The sequence below is a fragment of the Nannospalax galili genome, unplaced genomic scaffold (genome assembly GCF_000622305.1).
Source record: "Nannospalax galili isolate Female #2095 unplaced genomic scaffold, S.galili_v1.0 scaffold1128, whole genome shotgun sequence".
In the NCBI taxonomy this organism is placed as follows: domain Eukaryota; kingdom Metazoa; phylum Chordata; class Mammalia; order Rodentia; family Spalacidae; genus Nannospalax; species Nannospalax galili.
In genome coordinates, this window is record NW_008358632.1 from 978,694 (window position 1) to 998,883 (window position 20,190).

Sequence of the window (20,190 nt, forward strand, 5' to 3'; positions counted from 1 at the left end):
ATCAGTTCAGTTACAATGTGACACTTCTGTTCCCAACAACTAATAGCATATATGATGTTTATAAATGCAAAATGATTACGATTCTTTGTGAGATGGCAATTACTCTTGTTTGACAATAGCCTCCATTCTAAAGAAAAGTTAAACTGGCAAGAGATGGTGCTTGGGAGAGTGCTGACTGTCAAGAAGATGGGCAGGGACCACATCTGTCTGAGGGGGGAGGCCTAGTGCAAGCCACCAGAATCTGATAAAGGAAAATTGGAAAGGTGGCCTCAGCAGTATGTGGGTCTGCACCCTCATTCTGTGTAAGCAGCAAGTGCCCTACACGATTCCAGCAAGGTCTGGAACAAGCTTCAGAGGAGCACTGGCATGATGACACACACCTGTAATCCAGTGCTCTGGATGCTGGAACAGGAGAATTGTGAGTTCTGGACCAGGCTGGACTATGTAGTGAGGCTCTCTTAGAAAGCAAACAAAAATCAAAGGATCTTGGTGAGAATGCTTTTGCTGCCAAACATGGGGCCACAGAAGTAAAAGTAGTTTGTGGAACTGCCTCTCTAAACCCAAGTGTGCCCCCAAAGAATGGCAGGGTGGGGGAAGATAGAAACAAAGAGAGTCCTGGGAAAAGGAGATGAATTGTTGTCAAGTTCATGGTGGCCAGGGAGGAAGACTGGACTGGCCAGATGCAATGTCAAAACATCCAGTGAAAAGATAAACAGAATCCCACAAAGGCTCTAAACAGTGCTTCTTAACCTTTTTTGGATTTCTGACCCCTTGGAAAATACGATAGCAAAGTACAAAATCTTTTCTTGGAAAAAGAGCACAAATACGCCCACAAGAGTCTTTTATGGTTAAGTATTTCTGTTCCTATCACAAAAGGAACGACTGGTACTCTGCAGCGAAATGCTAACAATGTAGTTTGAAAATAATTAAATAAAGAAACAAGTGAGGAATGGAGTCCATAGAGTTGATGGAGCTGAGGAAAGAGAATTCTGTGGCATTCTTTAACATGGCACAAGAGGGAGGGACAGCTCAGTGCTACTTACAGACAAAATTATGGCAAGGAGCTATGCCAATAAAGCCCAAAATTCAAAATGAGATTTAAACAAATTATTTAGGGCTGAAAAGGTAGTTCAATCAGCAAAGTGCCTGCCATGCAAACATACAGGCCTGAGTTCAGATACCCAGAACCCACATTAAAAAGTAGCATGTGTGTATAACCCCAGGACTGCTGGGTGAGGGGCATACACGGAGACAGGAGGATTCCTGAAGCTCATTGGCCAGCCAGCCTAGCCAAATCAACAAGCTTCAGGTTCAGTGAGAAACCCTGTCTCAAAACACTTTAAAAAAAAAAGAGAGAGAGAGAGAGAGCAATCAAGGAAAGATACGCACAACATTCTACTTCCAGCCTCCACACACACACACACATGCACACACATGTGCACACACCTGCAGCAATAAATATACACTACACACCAATAAATAAAAGATAAATATTTTTAATGTCAAAAACAACAAAACGGATTTTACTTATGTTCAGAGCCAGAGCAGGAGGGACACACACAGTATGTGTCAGTGTGACATCTTAACCTGTATTTGGACTTCAGTTTCATCTTTTATTGCCAAATAGATTAATATCAGACTGTGAAAATGCATCAGATTGTGAAATGCATTGCTTGAAGGGAGCTGAGATGCAAGGAAGAACAAATCTGAGAACAAGTGGCCACACTGCACAGAGTCAAGTTTCTCGGCCTGGAACTAGTGCACCAGCTGGGGTGTTTGACTGAGAAAAGAGGAAATTCCAACTTATTTCTTGGGGAATGGTTTTTAATCTGATTTTTAGGTTTATTTTTATTTTTAATTATGGTGGGAAGTATGGAGGACTTCCGCATGTGGGCATGTGCACATGAGTGCAGGTGCCTGCAGAGGTCAGAAGAGGGCGTCAGATCCTCTGGAGCTGAAGTTACAGGTGGTTGTGAGCTGCCCAACATGGATTCTTGGGTCCTTTGTAACAGCAGTACTTAACTGCTGTGCCATCTTTCCAAGGCCCTGGTCTTAGATCTTTACTGGGTTCATTTGGGAGACAAATACAGAGCAACAAATGAAAACCTTAGGGATGCCTGATGTGGTGGCGCACACCTTTAATCGCAGCACTTGAGAGGCAGAGACAGTGGATCTCTGTGAGTTCAAGGCCAGCCTGGTCTCAATATCAAGTTCCAGGCCAGCTGGGACTATAGGAGGACCCTGTCTCAAAAAAAAAAAAAAAAAAAAAAAAAAAAAAAAAAAAAGAAAGAAAGAGAGAGAGAGAGAGAGAGAGAGAGAGAGAGAGAGAGAGAGAGAGAAAGAAAGAAAGAAAGAAAGAAAGAAAGAAAGAAAGAAAGAAAGAAAGAAAGAAAGAAAGAGAAAAAAGAAAACCTTAGGGATCTAGGTACCTCATCCCTACTAGGAAAAATGTAGTCTGTGAAATTTCCCCTCTAACGGAGTAGCCTGTGTTGGGAAATAGTGAGTTCCATGTAGTGGTAGGTACCCAAGAAAAAACTCGCAATTGTGTTACAGGGATATTTTTGCTGCTCTAGGCTTTTTGTTTCTTTGCTTGCCTGCTTGTTTTTTAGTCAGGCTCTCTTTAGCCCAGACTGGCCTCAAACTCACAGTAATTTTCCTGTTTCGCCCTCCCTACATGCTAGGATTAGAGGCATAAGCCACCACACACAGCTGCATTATAGAGATTTTGTGAAAAGGTCCAAACGAGAGGTCTCCTCTGTCCCTGAAAGCCTCTGCTTCTGTGCTCCTACAAGGGCAGGAGAGTGGAATGAGCATTTTCCTGGGCTGTGCTCAGAGTTCTTCACTTCTCTTCCCCTGAGTGAGGCTGCACATCCCTCCTCCCTCACTCCGTCTTTCCCTCTCCTTTTTCTCTCCTTTCATTCTTACTCCTTTTTACCTAATTCCTAGAAAGTCAAGGACTTTGATTATAGTTCTTATCTAGGTGTGTGGTGCTTGGGATTGAACCTAGGGCTTTTCATGCTACAGCTAGGCAAGCACTCTACTGCTGAGTTATAGCCCCAGCCCTATTGGTTTACATTTATTTGTTTGTTTGTTTGTTTATTTATTTATTTATTTATTTATTTATTTATTTATTTAGAGACAGGGTCTCATATGGCCCAGGCTGACCTGGAACTCACTATGTATCCAAGGATGATCTTGAACCTCTGATCTTGTCTCTGTCTCCACAGTGCTGGGATTACCATAGTATGTCACCATGCTTGATTTGTTTTTTGGTTGTGTTTTGTTTTGTTTGCTTGTTTTTACTTTTTTTGAGACAACATCTTGCCTCACTAAGTTGCCCAACTGGTCATGAACCAACTCTGTAGCCCAGGCAAGCCTTAATTTTCAATCCTCTTGCCTCAGCCTCCTAAATAGCTAAAATCCCATTTACCACCATCCTTGTCTATTTAAATTCTATCCAAGCTTATCACATGTCTTCCATGAAGCTCCCTCCCTTCCTCCTTCCTGCTCCTCCTGCTCCCTTCCTTCTCTTTTGCTCTGGACTTGCACCTCTCTCTCAGTCCTTAGACACACTCTGGTTTGTCTTCCAACGTAGTTTAACTTTTTCCATACACATCATTTTCCTTCAGGTAGATTATGAACTCATGGAAGGAGACACCATGAGTGACTGTTTTCTGACTCCTTAAGCATCCACTAGTGCACATTCACAGTTATTGCAAATGAACATTTTCCATCACTTAAGGTTTCGTGAACATATACACAATAAGAATTTTTTAATGGGCTGGGTTGCTGGGAATGGTGGTTCCCGCCTTTAAGTCCAGCACTCAAGAGGATTTCTGTGAGTTCCAGGACAGCCAGAGCTACATAGTGACACCCTGTCTCAGGAAAAATAAATGGGCTAGGGAGAAGACTCAATCAGTAAAGTGTTTCCAATACAAGCATGATGACCTGAGTTTGGATCCCCAGTGCCCACATTAAAAAGCCACACAGCAGTGAACTTCTGCAATTCCAGCACTGGGGAGACAGAGACAGGAGGATCCCTGGAGCTCACTGTCCAGCCAGTCTTACCAAAACAGTGAGCTCCAGGTTCAGTGACAGACCCTGTCTCAAAAAATAAGGTGGCAGGCTGGAGAGATGGCTCAGCAGTTAGCACTTACTGCTCTTCCAGAGGATCCAAGTTGGGTTCCCAGCACCAACACTAGGCAGCTCACAACTGCCTGTAACTCCAGCTCCAGGGACCTACCCCTTTCTCCCGGCCCCTTCAGACACACATGCATGCCTACATACACACTAATGGACTAAAGCTGAATAATAGCAAGAGGAACTTAATGAATTCTACCAATCAGGATCAGAGCTAGAAGAAACACTAAAGATGATTCAGGATTGCTATTAAGATGGCTCATCAGGTAAAGGCACTTGCTGCCAAACCTTACAACATGAGTTCAATCCCCAGGACCCACATGGTGGAAGGAGAAAACTAACTGCTGTAAGTTGTCCTCTGACTTCCACATGTATACTGTGGTGCATGCACATGTGTGCACACACATACACGTGTGCGCGCACACAGACGATAAATGTAATAAAAAAATTTAAAGATGATCCAGTCTACCCCCTTACTTTACATCCTAAGAGATTAAGGCAAAATGGGCATGTGATTTAGGAGCCAAACCGGGTCAGATGCCTGGAATCCACATTTCCACAATAGTGTCCTCTCTGTGACCCTCATTGCAAAACCATTGTGCTGAAGCTCAAGCTAACTAATTGCTGTGAATCTTTGAAAGTAAACAAAACCTCCATTTGTCTGAAGGCACAAAGATAAACTAAGTGACTTCTGAAGTTTCCTTCCAGCCCAAGCTAGATTATGTTTTCCTCAAATTTCTTGGAACACCATGATCACTCTGTTGAACGTCGTGGATCCATGTAGAAGCATACTGCTGCAATTCTGCCATCTAGTGGTGATAACTGGACATAGCACCTCCAGCCATCATTAACGTAGTATTACCTCAAATGACCCAGTAAACCAGAGTTTTTGCATGCCAAACAGACAGTGGCACTGCGCTAAACACTGCCTTCAGGTGATTACATGACTAGAAATCTAAGAGACCTCTAGCTCGGACATCTTCAGTTCTTCCTTGTTAAGAACAGTAGGCTGTAGCTATCACTGATTAGCACTGAGACCTCTGTTAAAGGGGAGTGTTTGTTTTATCTATGACAGCAAAGAAAGCCAAAGGGAAGGGACAAGCCTGACTTGGATCTGAAGGTGTAGAATAATTTTAATGCTGCTACTATACTGATCAGTCACACAAGATGTGCCCACTGGCGCAATAATAGCAAGTCTGAGACCTGGTGCACAAGAGGGAATTCACATCTGGTACTGTAAACCTGGTCAAAAGTCTGTGGCTAGGGAAATCATAGGCCCTAGTGGGAAAGCTATAACTGTTGTTTTGCTAAATGGATGTGATATGCTTGTCAAATTGCCTTCTAAATAATTATGTTTAGTCCCATAGATCAGCTTTGATCAAAGAAGCTTCTTTCAGCAGGGGTCAGCAGTAACTATAGAGACTCAAAACTGGTCAAAGTGCTGAGAAAAAAGTAACTGTTGAGTGCTCATTCATAAATGAGACACTGATATCACACCACCCAAGGCTTAGGGAACATGGAAGAAGCCAGAAGATGGGGTGGAGTGTTGTGGAATGCTGTCTTCTGGCCATGGTATGGCTATAGCACTCAAACTCACAGCAACTGTGATTACCTGAACAATACCTGCACAAGACTGGGCTCATCAGCATCCTCCCTGAGGCTCTATAGGTGGTTAATGGTTGCTGGGGGAGAGAGAGAGATTTTGTTTAGTGGTATAGCCACTGGTAAAATGCCCCTGCCTCTCTCCCACATGCCTGTAAGCAATCCTAATGAACCTCATTGGGTCACCAACAAAAAAGACATCAAAGTAGTGGGGGCACTTGTTGGGAAGAACGGGATCAACAGCAGTGGAACAGGGACAAGAGAGGATAATGTGGTATGATCAATATATTGTATATATGTGAAAATATCATAATGAAATCCAATGTTATGTATGAAAATAATATGTATGCTAATAAAAAAATTTAACTGAATGGGGCTGGAGAGATGACTCATGGGTTGCTCCTCAGAAGACCCAGGTTTGACTCCCAGCACCCAGATGGCAGCTAAAAACCATCCATAACTACAGTTCCAAAGGGGGAGAAATGAGCTACATCAGAGGTCCTGCAAGGAGCTAGGAAGAAGAGGAAACATAGGGGAGCTAGCAGAGGATGGAGGTCAGTGGGCCACAGCAAATGATGCTCCTAAACCAGGAAAAATAAAGACAGGCCTTAGAACTAGACAGAAAGATCTGGAAATGACCCAGTGGGCCACAAGGAGCCTCTGTAAATCCTAATCAGGCAATTTGATGAAAATAGTGTTTATAGGAATATTAATATGCCACACTGCAGCCTTTAACTAGAGGGGCGGAAACTAGAAAATTTGAGTTAAGAAGCTCCTCCTCTTCCTCTTCTTCCTTCTGGCTAGCCTTGAATCTCTATGTAGCCCAGACTGGTCTCAAACTTGCCATCCTCCTGCCCATGTAGCCCAAACTGTGTAGCTGAGGCTAGCCTTGAAGTTCTTATCCTCCTGCCTCTACCTCCCAAATGCTAGGATTACAGGTGTGTTCCACCAGGCCCAGTTCATGCAGTGCTGGAGATCAAACCCAGGACCTCGTGCATGCTAGGCAAGCATTGTACCAACTGAGCCACATTCCCAGCTGTTTCTGTTTCTTTTCCTTTTGCTGTGATAAAATATCCTGACAAAAAACAACATAAGAGAGAATGGGCTTGCTTGGGTCACAATTCCAGGTTACAGCCAGGAACTTGAGAGAACAGATCAGACATCATCCACAGCTAAGAGCAAAAAGCAGTGAATTCAAGCACAATGCTTATGCTCAGCTGGCTTTCTTCACTCTTATGCAGTCCAGGATCCTCTGCCTAGGAAATGATGCCACTCACAGTGGTAGAGGTCTTTGCACCTCAATTAATATCAAGACAATCCCTCACAGACATGCCCACAGTCCAACCTGATCTAGACAATCTCTCATTGAGACTCCCTTCCAGGTGTTCTAGCTTGTTTCTCCATTGCTGTGACAAAACACTCTGACCACTACCAACTTGGGGAGGAAAGGGTTTATTCAGCTTACACCTCCCAGGTTGCAGTTCATCAGGGAGCCCAAGGTAGGAACTCAGGGCAGGAACCTGGAGGCAGGAGCTAGAGCACAGGCCATGGAGGAATGCTGCTTACTGGCTTGCTCCCTGGCCCCTGCTCAGCCTGCTTTCTTATGCAACACAGGCCCACCTGTCCAGGGGTGGCACCACCCACAGTGGGCTGGGCCCTCCCACTTCATTCACCAATCAAGAAGCCCCACAGACCTAGCCACAGGCCAGTCCTATGGCTACAATACCCCAATTGAGGCTCTCTCAACCCAGGTGTGTCAAGTTGACACTAAAGCCATCCAGCACACCAAATGATTCGAGATTGTGTCAAGTTGACAACATTAACCATCACATGAGCCCAAAAGTATTTGTTTGCTTGCTTATTGCAGTCGTGGGAATTGAATCTAGGGCCCATGCATGTTAGGCAAGCCCTCTACCACTGAGCTACATTCACAGCCCTTATTAATATTATTATATTTTTAAGTTGTTGACACTGGGTCTCTAGGAAGGCGTGGCTGTGATGTGCATGGTGGCTGGCACATAGTCAGTGTTCAGCACATTTTTGATGCCTTCTACTATCTCTCCGAAATTTACCTTTGACTTCAAGGGACCCCATTTCATGATCACATTATCTCTAAGGTTCACTTTCCTCATATTCTATCTACAGGTAGGAGAGACTCTGGGCTGGATCAAAATCTAAGGAGCCAGATACTTCGGAGTTAGGAAAGGAACAGTGGGAGTGGGGTCAGCAGGGCCTGCTCCCAGCCTTGTCTGAGCCTTGCCTCTGTTCTCTGCCCAGTTTATTCCCTCTGACAAAGCGGCACTTCCTCTCTGACCTGGAACAGACAGCTCCACGGAGGCTTGAATTGAGCTCTTTGTTTACAGACTTAGTGTCTGGGATGGGCAGTGAGCCCAGTCTTACGTGCACATTCATCCTTCCACACAGGCAGCTGCCCTGTGTCGTCTCATCACATACTGTCAGTCCATAGGATGGGATCAAGCAAGAGCCTTCCTTAAACTTTGGCCAGAGAAATAAAAGGACAGGAGTTTCTTCTGTCTTCACTTAAACAAACCCAACACCACAAAGGGGATGTATTGGTCATGCCGATTCCTGAAGAAATTAACCCAACAGGAAATGTTCCTCAGTTGTTTCTTCAGTGGATGCGAGGCCTGAGTAGCAACAGCCATCTTGGATTCTGATATTGGATTCACATATTATAAGGACATGAATTCTACTTTGTGGAGAATGACTATCATTCAAGCCCTGGATATCAATGGGAGAGGAAAGGAATGAATGTACTTCCGTTTGATTTTGGGGGGTTTTGTTTGTTTATCTGATTGTTTGTTGTTTGGGGGTTTTGTTGTTGTTTGTTTTGTTTTGTTTTGTTTGAGACAGGATCTCATATTGTCCAGGGATACTTTGAATTCCTGATCCCTCTGCTTCCACTTTCCAAGTTCTGATATAAACATGTATCACCACACCCATCTCTCTCTTTTTTAAAATGTTTGAGTGTTTGCTTGAATGTATGTATGTATATATGTGTACCATGTACATGTCTGGTGCTCATGGAGGCCAACAGAAGGTATCAGATTCACATGAAACTGGTTGTGAACAGTCATGTGGGTGCTGGGAACCAAACCCAGGTCCCCTGCAAGAGCAGCAGGTACTCTAAAAGGCTGAACCATCTCTCCAGTCCCATCACTTTTAGGCTACTGGTTTTTGGTCTTTGCAACTCATAGCCAAATACAATCATAATGGATACTATGCTCAATAACTATCAGCTATATTATCCTCCTGTTAAATTGTGAGATGCATGCAGGAGAGCAAGCAGAAAGACTGTAAGAGTCAGAGGCCAGGGAGGACCACAGTGAAGGGGAGGACCAGAGTGAAACTGTGTCTTCTGGGCACAGCAGGACTGTTGCACCCGTGAACTCACAGCAGCTGTGCTTACCTGCACAAGACCAAACTAGTCAGCATTCCAGCATGGAAGAGAGAAGAGTTCACAGGTTCCTACCCTTAGCTAAGGAGATATTGACAGTTGATGGCTTCTGGGGGAGCGGAAGAGTCTGTTTTCTTTAAAACTGTGTCCCCTGATAGGTGGCACCATGTTCTAACAGATGGCCCCACACTAAAGAGTATATGAACAGCACAAACTGGATTCAGTGGGTTATGGAAGAAAGGAAGAAAGGAAGGGAGGGGGAGAGAGAAGGAGGAAGGGAAGAACAGGAGACAGGAGCGAGGGGAGGGGAGGGAGGGAAGGACAGAAGAAAAAAAGGAAAAAAGAAAGGAAGGAAGGGAGGGAGGGAGGGAGGGAGGGAGGAAGGGAGGGAGGGGACACAAAGAACAATTGAGGAAGATACCTGAGATCAACCTCTGGCCTCTAACATACGTACACAGGTATACATAGTACACAAGTATACATACCCACATAAACATGTACATATAACACACACACACACACACACACACACACACACACACACACAGAACAAGAAAATTTAAAAATAGTCAAAGAAGGAGGAAAGAAGGAGGAAGGGGAGATGGAAGATGAGGAAGAGAAGGAAAGGAAAGCAGGAGAAGAGGGGAGGAGGAGAATTAGGAGAAAGAGGAAGGGGAAGAGGAGGAGGAGCAGGAGGAGGAAGAAGAGCAGGAGGAGGAGGAGCAGGAGCAGGAGGAGGAGGAGCAGAAGCAGGAGGAGGAGGAGGAGGAGGAAGAAGAGGAAGAGGAGCAGGAGGAGGAGGAGGAAGAGGAGCAGGAAGAAGGGGATGAGGAGGAGGGGGGGGGGGAGGAGGAGAGAAAAAAAAAAAAAAGAGAAAAAAAAAAGGGAGGGAAGGTGGGGAGTGAGGGAGGGAGGGAGGAAGGGAGGGAGGGGACACAAAGAACAATTGAGGAAGATACCTGAGATCAACCTCTGGCCTCTAACATACGTACACAGGTATACATAGTACACAAGTATACATACCCACATAAACATGTACATATAACACACACACACACACACACACACACACACACACACACAGAACAAGAAAATTTAAAAATAGTCAAAGAAGTATGGGACAAAAGAGAAATGAGTCCCAAAAGCTAAGCCTGAAAAAAATTTCAAAGGCAGGTTGATAAGTTGACAAAATTTACATATGGGATTCAGGGAAGAGGGGCCTCCCTTCAACTAGCTGTATTCTTGAGTAAGTCACTCTGCCTCTAACAATTCATTTCCTTGTTACAATTAGAAGTGCTGACTAAACCAGGGACCCTGCTGTGAGCCAGCCAAGGTTCCCACCTAGAGGCTCCAAGAAGCTGGCCCGCAGTTCCTCAGCCAGAGAGACACTGTTCTCTTTGGCTTCATGCACCGTCTTCCTTGCAACATTTACATTATGTGAAAGGCTGTTATGGTAAAACAAAGTTTGAGAACTGAGCCAGGTGTAATGGGCGCATAACTGTAGTCCCAGTACCGGGGAAGGTAAGGCAGGAGGTTCTCAAGTTTGAAACCAGTCTGAGCACTATAGCAAAACTCATCCCTTTCCTAAGGGAAAAAAAGAGAATTGCACTCCACAATCCCTTCCAACTATGTAAGGGTCTCTGGATTTGTGGGTCAGCTTTATGCTTCCCCAAACTGGAGTCCTTCCTTAAGAAGGCTGGGACTGGAGAGATGACTCAGTGGTTATGAGCACTGGCTGCTCTTGCAAAAGACCTGGGTTTGATTCCTAGCACCCACATGGCAGCTAACAACTGTCCGTAACTCCAGTTCCAGGGGATCTGATGCCCTCTTCTGACCTCCATGGGCATTGCACGACTCGGGTACACCTATCTACATGCAGGCAATACACTCATACACATAAAATTTTAAAAAAAAAAAAAAAAAAAAAATGAAGGAAGGGCAAAAACCCCCAGTCTTGGTCCAACTCCTAAGCCAGTCCGTAAATTCTGAGAAGGTCACATTTTGGCCCATGCAAATGCAGGCAACTGTGGCTGGACTTCACAGATGGTCCACAAAGACCCATGGCTGGTGCCCAACAGTCAGGGCAGAAGAAAGGCTGTGAAGTACTCACTCCACCCTGGGGGAGTCTCGGGGGTATAGGGATCCCCATACTGGGGTGACTGAGCCCCTGAACAACTTATATTCATACATCTGTGTCTTCAACTTTCCATTGTCTTTCTCCTTTTTCCCAATCACTAGTTTTCTATCTTTTTTCACTTGGCTTTTCCCACTCCGCTGACCGCAAAGCTTGAACTCCCTGATCTCTGACAGCCAACACTGATCTTTTCCAGGGCTCTGAACGAGAATCAGGGTCTGAGTCAGCAAGATAACCAGAACAAGCAGGGCTGAAGCAGGGACCAGGGGCTTTACACTCAGAGGAAGTGACATTTCAATGGTCCATATCAAGAAGCCAGGACCAGACAGGAAGTGGTGGTACAAGCCTTTAATGCCAGCACTGGGGTGGCAGAGGTAGGTGATCTCTGTGAGTTCAACACCAGCAAGATCTACATAACAAATTCCAGGTCAGCCAGGGCTATATAGTGAGACTAGGGGGAGAAGGGGAGGTTGGGGGCAGGGAGGCCAGGACCCAAGCCAAACCACATTCTGTCCAAACACTGTACGATGGAGTGTTCTTTAGCCCTAAAAAAGATGGAAACTCTGATACAAGATACAACGTGGATTATGCTGAATGAAAAAGCTAGTCACAAAAGGACAAACATTGCATAAGTATACTTATCCTGAGTGGTCAAATTTAGAAATTGCATGGTCAATACAGAAAGAATGCTGATTGTCCAGGATGGGGTAGGGTTAATAAATACAAAAATGGTAACAAACCCAGAACCTTGTGTATGCTAGGCAAGTTCTCTACCATTGAGTCGAATCTCCTGCCCATGGTGTCAACATTCTTTTGTTCTTTGTAAGACTTATTTTTATTTTATTTATGTGTATGTGTGTATGCCGGGCATGGAGGTGCCCTGGGAGGCCACAAGAAAGCATTGGATCCCCTGGAGCTGGAGTTACAGGCAGTTATGAACCACCTAAATGTGGGTGTTGGGAACCAAATCTCAGATCCTCTAGAAGAGAAGCAAGCATTTTCAACTACTAAACCAGCTCTCCAGCCCCAAAACATGAGTAGTCTTAACACTACTTAACATACTTGTGTATGCTAGGCAAGTGATCTACCACTGAGTTGCAACTCCAGCCCACAACATGAATATTCTTTTAATCTTTATAAGATTTATTTTTATTTTATTTATGAACTGATTATTTTAAAATGTATATCATGCTCAGGTTTATGTTATCTGTGTTTTACCACATTTTTAAAGACTTGTTTATTATTTTTGTATATATAGGTGTGTGGCTGCCTAAGTTTATATTCATCACATGTGTGCAGGAGCCCAAGGAGGCCAGAAGAGGGCATTGGATCTCCTGGAACTAGAGTTACAGGCAATTGTGGGCCACCATGTGGGTGCTGAGAATAGAACCTGTGTCCTGTGCAAGAGCAATCAGTGTTCTTAACCACTGAAACATCTCTCCAGCCCCATCCCCCACATTTAAGTTCTGGGGATCTAATACAAGGTCTCATACATACTAAGCAAGTGTTCTACCACTGAGCAGCACCCTCAGACAAATGATCTTTTTTTTTTTTTGAGGCAGGATCTCATAAACTCTGTGCTGGCTTTGAATACTGTAGCTGAGGATGATTTTGTACTTCTGGTTCTCCATCTCTCCAATCCTGGGATTAAGGTATGTGTTACTATGCCTGATATGTTTTTTTAAAGAACAGAAGAAACAGCAAAGATTCTTTGAGGGATCCCTGACAGCCCTTGGTGGCCCTCTTCCTGCTTTCCACTTAGGAGTGACCAGTGGAGAGGGAGCTTTATTGGGGAGTGAAATCCCTGGCTTGTCAAGCTTCAGGCCCTTCTAGGACTCTTGCTCATATGTCTGATGCCACTATTTCTAGATCCTTGGCTTTTGTCCTTTCTCCCAGCTCCCAGATCCAAATCATTTCTCAAGAACATGTGAGGCCTCAGGGGATGTTATTACACACACACACACACACACACACACACACACAGAGGCATGGACACACGCACATGCGCATGCACAAATCAACTCCATTAATTGGATTTTTTTTAATCTTTTTGAGACAGGGTCTCCCTGTAGCCCCAGCAGTCCTGGAACTCACTATGTAGACCAGGCTGGCCTTGAACTCACAGAGATCCGCCTGCCTCTGCCTCCCGAGTGCTGGGATTAAAGGTGTGCGCCACCACACCCAGCTTAACTGGGATTTTAAAAACAACCCAGGGACTGTGAGAATCCTTGTTAAGGCTGTTTATTAACAGGGAGGGCTATGTGCCCAAGACATCCCAGAGCTGTGACATGGTGGTAAGTCCAAAACTCCATGACAATCACTGTAGGTCTCTCACTAACTCTCCCTAGGATGGCTAAGACCAGGGCCAGGCACCTGAAAGAAAGCGCAAGATGAAAAGAGCATATCTCCCTCCCACACCCCAGCCCCTTATCACAACCACATATCACTAAGTGGAGAATGTGACCATTTAAGAGTCAAATGATTCGAGAAGACAGAGGAGTGCAAGAGGCAGGGAAGGACTGAGGGCCAGAGCCAGCACCAAGCTGGTAGCACCAGGCTGTCCTCCCATTTTCACCCCACATAGTTTCTTCTTTAGAGGACAAGGCTGGAGCAAAAAGACTTCCAGGACATGTGGTATTGCCCCTAAGCCCCAAAACACTCAGGAGAGACTTCAAGGGAGAAGCTGGACTCACCCTGGAGAAATGTGCTTCACCCAGACATGATGTGCTTGACAAAGGCTGGGAAAGAAAATAAAAGTCAGCCACTGACACAGAGCCCCTCAAAGCTTCACTCTCCTCTCTACTTCTCAGATCGCTTCCCCTTCCCCACACTTCCAACCTTCCCCTGCCTCTTCTGCAGGTGGTAATTCTCTTACTTGAGGGTCGGTGGAGAGGGGGCAGAAGAGGGAAAAGACCTAATCTCTGCTCTGTGTCCAATTGGTGTTGATATTAGATGACATGAGCTAGCATGCCCACTGCTCAGTTGGGAAAATTGAGGCACAGAGATAAGTGGCTTGATTAAAGGCACACAGATGGTTATCACAGAGCTGTCTCCAAAAGCCATTCTCCTGGGCCAGAGAGATGGCTCAATGGGTAAAAGTGCTTGCCGTGCAAGTCTGACAACCTGAGTTCAATCCCTAGTAAAGGAGAGAAACAATTCCAAAAACTGTCCTAGGACACACGCATGTATGCATGCCCATACTCACATCACACACACACACACACACACACACACACACACACACACTAATAATATATTTTTTAAACATGCCTCTTCTATTATACCAGATTGTTTACTCCCAGGATATCAAAGAACAGCATCCAGGGAGAGTCTGCCACACCACATCGGAGACACATATCCCTCAGCCTCTGGACTGGTCCAGCCCATTCCATGCAACCCTCCTACCCTGGGCACCCTGAGAAGCAAAGAAGGACCAATACCTTCATAATTGATGCAGCCATTGGCATCCTCTTGCCCGGACAACAGTTGCTCCACCTCAGCCTCACTCATCTTCTCTCCTGAGATCGGGGAGTGGGGTCAGAGGGGATAGGGTCTTTATGACAAGTGGTAGAGAAGGGACAGGCAAAACTGAAGCACTTCTAAGGTTTAAAGTCCACCTTAAACTGGAGAGTTGGCTCAGCAGTTAAAAGCACAGGCTGCTCTTGCAGAGGACCTGGTGTGGGTTCCCAGCACCCACAAGGCAGCTAACAACCATCTGTGGCTCCAGTTCCAGGGAATCTGATGCCCTCCTCTGGCCTCCACAGGCATCGTACAATATGGGTGCATTTATATACATGCAGGTGATACACTCATATACATAAAATAAAATAATAAATAAAATAAAGTCCACCCTAGATCTAGGAAGTAGTTCATGCCAAGTCTTAAAAAAGACTTGAGGATGGAGTCAAAGGTCTCAAGGCCCACTCTGAAGCCTCTCCCTCTGCTTACAGTAACAAAGGCAAAGAATAAGACAGAAGCCCCTTGTCAACCCCTGTTCTGTCAGCTACTCTCTCCCAACCCCTGCTACCCACTGGGCAAACCCCGTTGCTAGAAGAGATGGGGGGCTGTTCCCACAGAACCCAGGGAGGCAGACACTGAATCAAGATGTCATCCACCAAATGTAGGGACCCTTGGATATACCTCATCATATGACCCCTCCTACCCTTCAGTCACTCTCATATGATCTTCATCCCTGCCAAGCTGACATACCCAGGGTGGCAAGAACATGGCGAAGCTCAGCCCCCATGACTGTGCCATTGCTCTCCTTGTCAAAAACTCGCAGTCCCTCCACAAAGTCCTCGTAGGTGCCCTGCTCCTTGTTGCGGGAGATGTGTTGCAGGATGGGCAGGAAGGTCTCGAAGTCCAGCATCTTGGAATTCATCTCTTCCAAAGAGCATGGAAACAGACAGAGACCATCACATAAGCAGATACTCAGGGAGCAGAGGGCCAGAGCCCTCTTCCCCGCTCTCACAGAACCCAGGGCTTGGGCCACAGATGCTTCTAGATGAGACAGTGAATCAATGACAGAGTCACAGGAAAACTAATAGGATTGAGAAAAACAAATGTCTGTATGATTCTACCCTTGGTCTAGCATACTGCACAAGTGCTGGAATCAATCATCCTTGACATTGGCTATTCTCTTGTAAATAGCACATTTCTTGAACACTGTAGGGTGTTAACCCTGTGTGTTTGTGTGTAAGCATATATGTTACAGGTGCTTGAACACAGGATCTTGTGCATGCCAGGGAAGTATTCTACCTCTTAGCTAAATCCCCAACCATAAATCATTTTAAAATATCAAGAATTTAGCATTTCCTTCTTTTATAACCATTCAGGAATACACACACACACACACACACACACACACACACACACACATGATGTTAGGGTTCCAAACAGCAGCAGTTTCCCCCCTCCCCAACAGGGACCTCACCTTAACCTTTGAAGTCAAGGGAAAGAAACTCTGCTGAGAAGCAGTCTGCCTTCCCTCTGATCTCCAAAGATACGATAAGCAGATTCTACCTGATAACCAGAGATTTTAGAAGCTGTTTCTCTCTTATCTGAAGAGGGAAAAAGTAAACACTTCCAGACCCTAATCCTACCTGCTTTTCCTGCTTCCCCCTCCCTGATTTCTCCCCCAAAACATTCCCCCCTTCCACACCCTAAAGCCCCCATATATAAAGTCCCAGCTAACAACCCATGGGCTGACATCTTTCCCTTCCCTGACATCTTTCCCTTCCCTTCCCTGACATCTTTCCCTTCCCCGAGGGAAAGGTGCCCCGTGCGAAATAAAGCTGTATCCCGCTGAGAATTCCATCTGTGCCTCGGTGCCTTCCTCCATCTGCACACTCGCTCTCCATCCCAATTTTTATCTATCAACACACACACACACACAAAATGGAAGTGGTATAAGAAACCCTACTGACACAGACTCCTAGTCCTCCAGCCCTTTTCTGCCCACACTGCCTTGTCCTCTAAAGGGGAAACTATGTGAGGTGAAGATGGGTGCTGGCTCTGGCCCTCAGTCCTCCCCTGCCTCTTGCACTCCCTTGTCTTCTTGCCCCACTTGACCCTTAAACTGTCACATTCTTTTTCTTCTCCCAGGGTCTTTCAGACCTGGGGCCCAGTACAGGCTCTTGGGTGTCAGAAAGCCCTGTCCCAAACAGAGCTAATCTAGAATCTGCTCTAATTTATAGCAGAAATTTGCCAACTTTGGTGTTCTAACCATTATTAAAACCAAATTATCTGTGGTATGATTCACAGTGATCTTGGAATACAGAGCTAAGACATACACATCAACTAAGAGCTACTGGGTTAGGAATGGGTAAGTGACCAGTTAAAGGAGTCCCTTCCTACCATGGTCATGTCTTTGGCATCATGGCTGAGGATGCATGTCAGGGGAAGATGCTAAAGAAATAGCCAGTCTCTTCTGAGCCCCAGGAGCTCCCAATTTCATGAGCGAAAGAGGAACAAGGGGCTATGTCCTTCAAAAGACTTAGTGGGACTAGCACAACATGGGTAGGGATGGCTGAACCAAAGAGCTAAAAGGGAAAAGAGAGAGGCTGAAAGGAGACCAGGGTGTGGGACAGATACCTGGAAGGTCAACCAGCCGCCTCCCCACCCCTCAACTGACCTTCAGGCTTGGGTTTGCCCAAAACACGCAGCACCTCCGCGTTGGTGGGGTTCTGGCCCAGGGCCCGCAGCACGTCCCCACACTGCCCATAGGTGATCTTCATCTCTCCAGAAGGAGTCCGATCAAACAATGAAAAGGCCTCTTTGAACTCTGTAGGAAGATACTCAGCTACATACAGCCCCCTGCTCCAAGGGGCCATAGGCTGCTCAATGGAGTTGTTAACAGATGTCAACAGTTCCCTTCAGCTACTGTCCCAGGCTGCTCTAGGAACCTGCTCCTATCCTATCGTCTGAGAACCAAAGTTGCCTGAGGACTCCATAACCTGTCCCAGCACTGGACCTACACTCTCTTCGCCCACTTTCTTACAGGATTTGACTTATTTCCTGTCTCTCCCACCCTCCCCTTGCATCCTTTCCTGGTATAGCGGAGACTCAACTGTAGAAAATGACCAAGCTGGGTCTCAGTTTCCTCCTGCACAGAAAGGACTAATTGTTCTCTGTCCATTCTCTCTGTCACTTTGAGTGTTGAGGGAAGTGGCAGGGTATGGAAGCAGTTTGCAAAGTGATAAGACATATTCAAAATCAGCTGTTATCAGTACTGCCAGTTCCCAACTGAAAGAGAGCTCTTCAGTCAGACAAGGTGACATTGTGGCCACAGTCAGAGCACACCAGCTCTGCCACTTACCCACTGGTGCCACTTCTGTGGGTCCTCCACTTCTTAGCTTTAAGTGGGGACACAATGTCCACCCGAGTGGGTTGCTGGGAGGATCACAAAATGTGCCAATCATGTGGTTCTCAGACGTAAGGGGACAGATGAAAGGTTCTCATGTTTCCTAGTTCTGGAGCCAGTTCAGTATAAGAAAGACCTGGCACCTCAAGGTTGCAGAGCAGGTATCCAAGATCATCAAATTAAGGCACTCTTGAGCACTTTGCAAATAGCCTTACTTCTTCATCATCTGTTTGTTGTTTTCTTAAGACAAGGTCTAATGTAGTCCAGGCTGGTCTCAAACTTGCTACGTAGGAGGATGACTTTGCATTCCTGATCCTCCTACCTCTGCCTCCCATGGTTACAGGCATGAGCCACCATGTCTGACTAATTCATTTGGGTTCAACAAATGCATTAGTGAGAATAATATGAACTGTCAGCAACACTGAAGTCACCTGGTGCTAGGCATAAAGAAGTGGTTCACTAAACAGCATAAGCCAAAGGAGAATGTCTGAGTTACTTGAGAGAAAGGGTGACTTTAATCTCCTTTAGAATTGCTTATCTCCTTAAAGGCTGCATATGGATTACTTACAAATTATTCTATAAGCAAAGCAGATTACCCCGCTTAAATTACTTACAGCTCTTTTTTGTTTAATTGTGTAATCCTTGTGTATCTGTGCATATGCACAAACCAAAGATGTAGCTCAATTGGTAGAATGTTTGCCTAGAATGCACAAAGCCCTGAGTTCAATTTGTAGCATTTTTATAATCCCAGCACATGGGAGGTAGAGAAAGAGGATCAGAAGTTCAGGATTGTTCTTGGCTACATAGAAGTTCAAGACTAGCCTGGGCTATAAGATATCCTATTTCAAGAAAACTAAAAATAAATAAGTAAATAAATAAATAATAAAATCTCTTAATGCACTGTCCAGCACATTGTAAATGCTCACTCAGTGCTGGTAGCATTGTCTTGCTGAGTTTTCTCTCTTTACATTGAGTACTGTGAATTTGACTATTATCCTAAATTCACTATGTAGCTATCCCAGGCTGGCCTTGAACTCACAGCTTGCCATGTGAGAATGGACAGAACACTCAAACTTTTGGTGCCTCAGTTTCACCACATGTTACATGGGGGCAGTAATAGTTACTACCTCATAGTGTTGTTAGAAAAATTGAGTTAATCCATATAAAGTGCCTAGGACAGTACCTAACAGGCTTGCTAGGATGGTAGTAATAACTATTACCACAAGACAACCACTCCTTCTCTAGGAAAGTATAACAGAGAGTAGAACTTGGGATTGTTCATACTCACCTTCGATCTGGTCAGCACTGAAGTCTATCTATAGGGAAAGAAATACAGGAGTCGGGTTGGAGAGATGGCTCAGCGGTTAAGAGCACTGGCTGCTCTTGCAGGGGACCCAGATTCAATTCCCAACACCCACAGGGAAGCTAACAACTGTTGGAAACTCCAGTTCCAGAAAAATCTGATGTCCTCTTCTGTCCTCTTCTGAATGGGCATTGTACAACATGGGTGCACTTACATACATGCAGGCAATACACTCATCTACATAAAATTAATATTTTTTTAAAAAGATATATAGGAATGAAGTCTGGGACTGATAGGACTTCCAAAAGGAAGTTCTCATCGCCTCCAGCAGGCCACAGATGAAGAGAGAAGGACACTGGACTGAGTATAAGCCAGTCTTTTGATGAATGAGCCACAATTGACAGTCTATAAAATAATTCGGGCTTTGCCAGGCTTGGTGGTACATGCCTTTAATCCCAGTACTCAGGAGGCAAAGGCAGGCAGATCTCTCTGAGTTCAAGGCCAGCCTGGTTTACATAGTGAGTTCCAGGCCAGCTGGGACTACAGGGAGAACCTGTCTCAAAAAGACCAAAAATAAAATAAAATAAAATAAAATTGGCCTCCGAAGCCCTAAGCACTCTAGTAAGTTACATGTACCTGAACTCTTTGACACTGCTTACCTGTACCCCGTCTGATTAAAACTAGATTTCCTCCTGGGCAGAAATGCTGAAATGCTTGGCACATTCTCAGAA

General features: G+C 45.3%; 1 protein-coding gene across 2 annotated transcripts in view; it reads right to left on the bottom strand.

Moving 5' to 3' along the window:
* Positions 1–13,499: 13,499 nt before the first annotated feature.
* Positions 13,500–20,190, bottom strand: part of Myl4 (myosin light chain 4) — a 32,584-nt gene continuing 25,893 nt past the window's right edge. For both annotated transcript variants that reach the window (XM_008821890.3, XM_029558084.1), the window contains exons 3-8: positions 19,445–19,472; positions 17,428–17,577; positions 15,504–15,677; positions 14,735–14,812; positions 13,988–14,032; positions 13,500–13,667 (exon numbers count right to left, since the gene is read on the bottom strand). In XM_008821890.3, the coding sequence (XP_008820112.1) occupies positions 14,004–14,032; positions 14,735–14,812; positions 15,504–15,677; positions 17,428–17,577; positions 19,445–19,472 (459 nt within the window). In that variant the 3' untranslated portion in view covers positions 13,500–13,667; positions 13,988–14,003. The remainder of the gene's footprint in view (positions 13,668–13,987; positions 14,033–14,734; positions 14,813–15,503; positions 15,678–17,427; positions 17,578–19,444; positions 19,473–20,190) is intronic.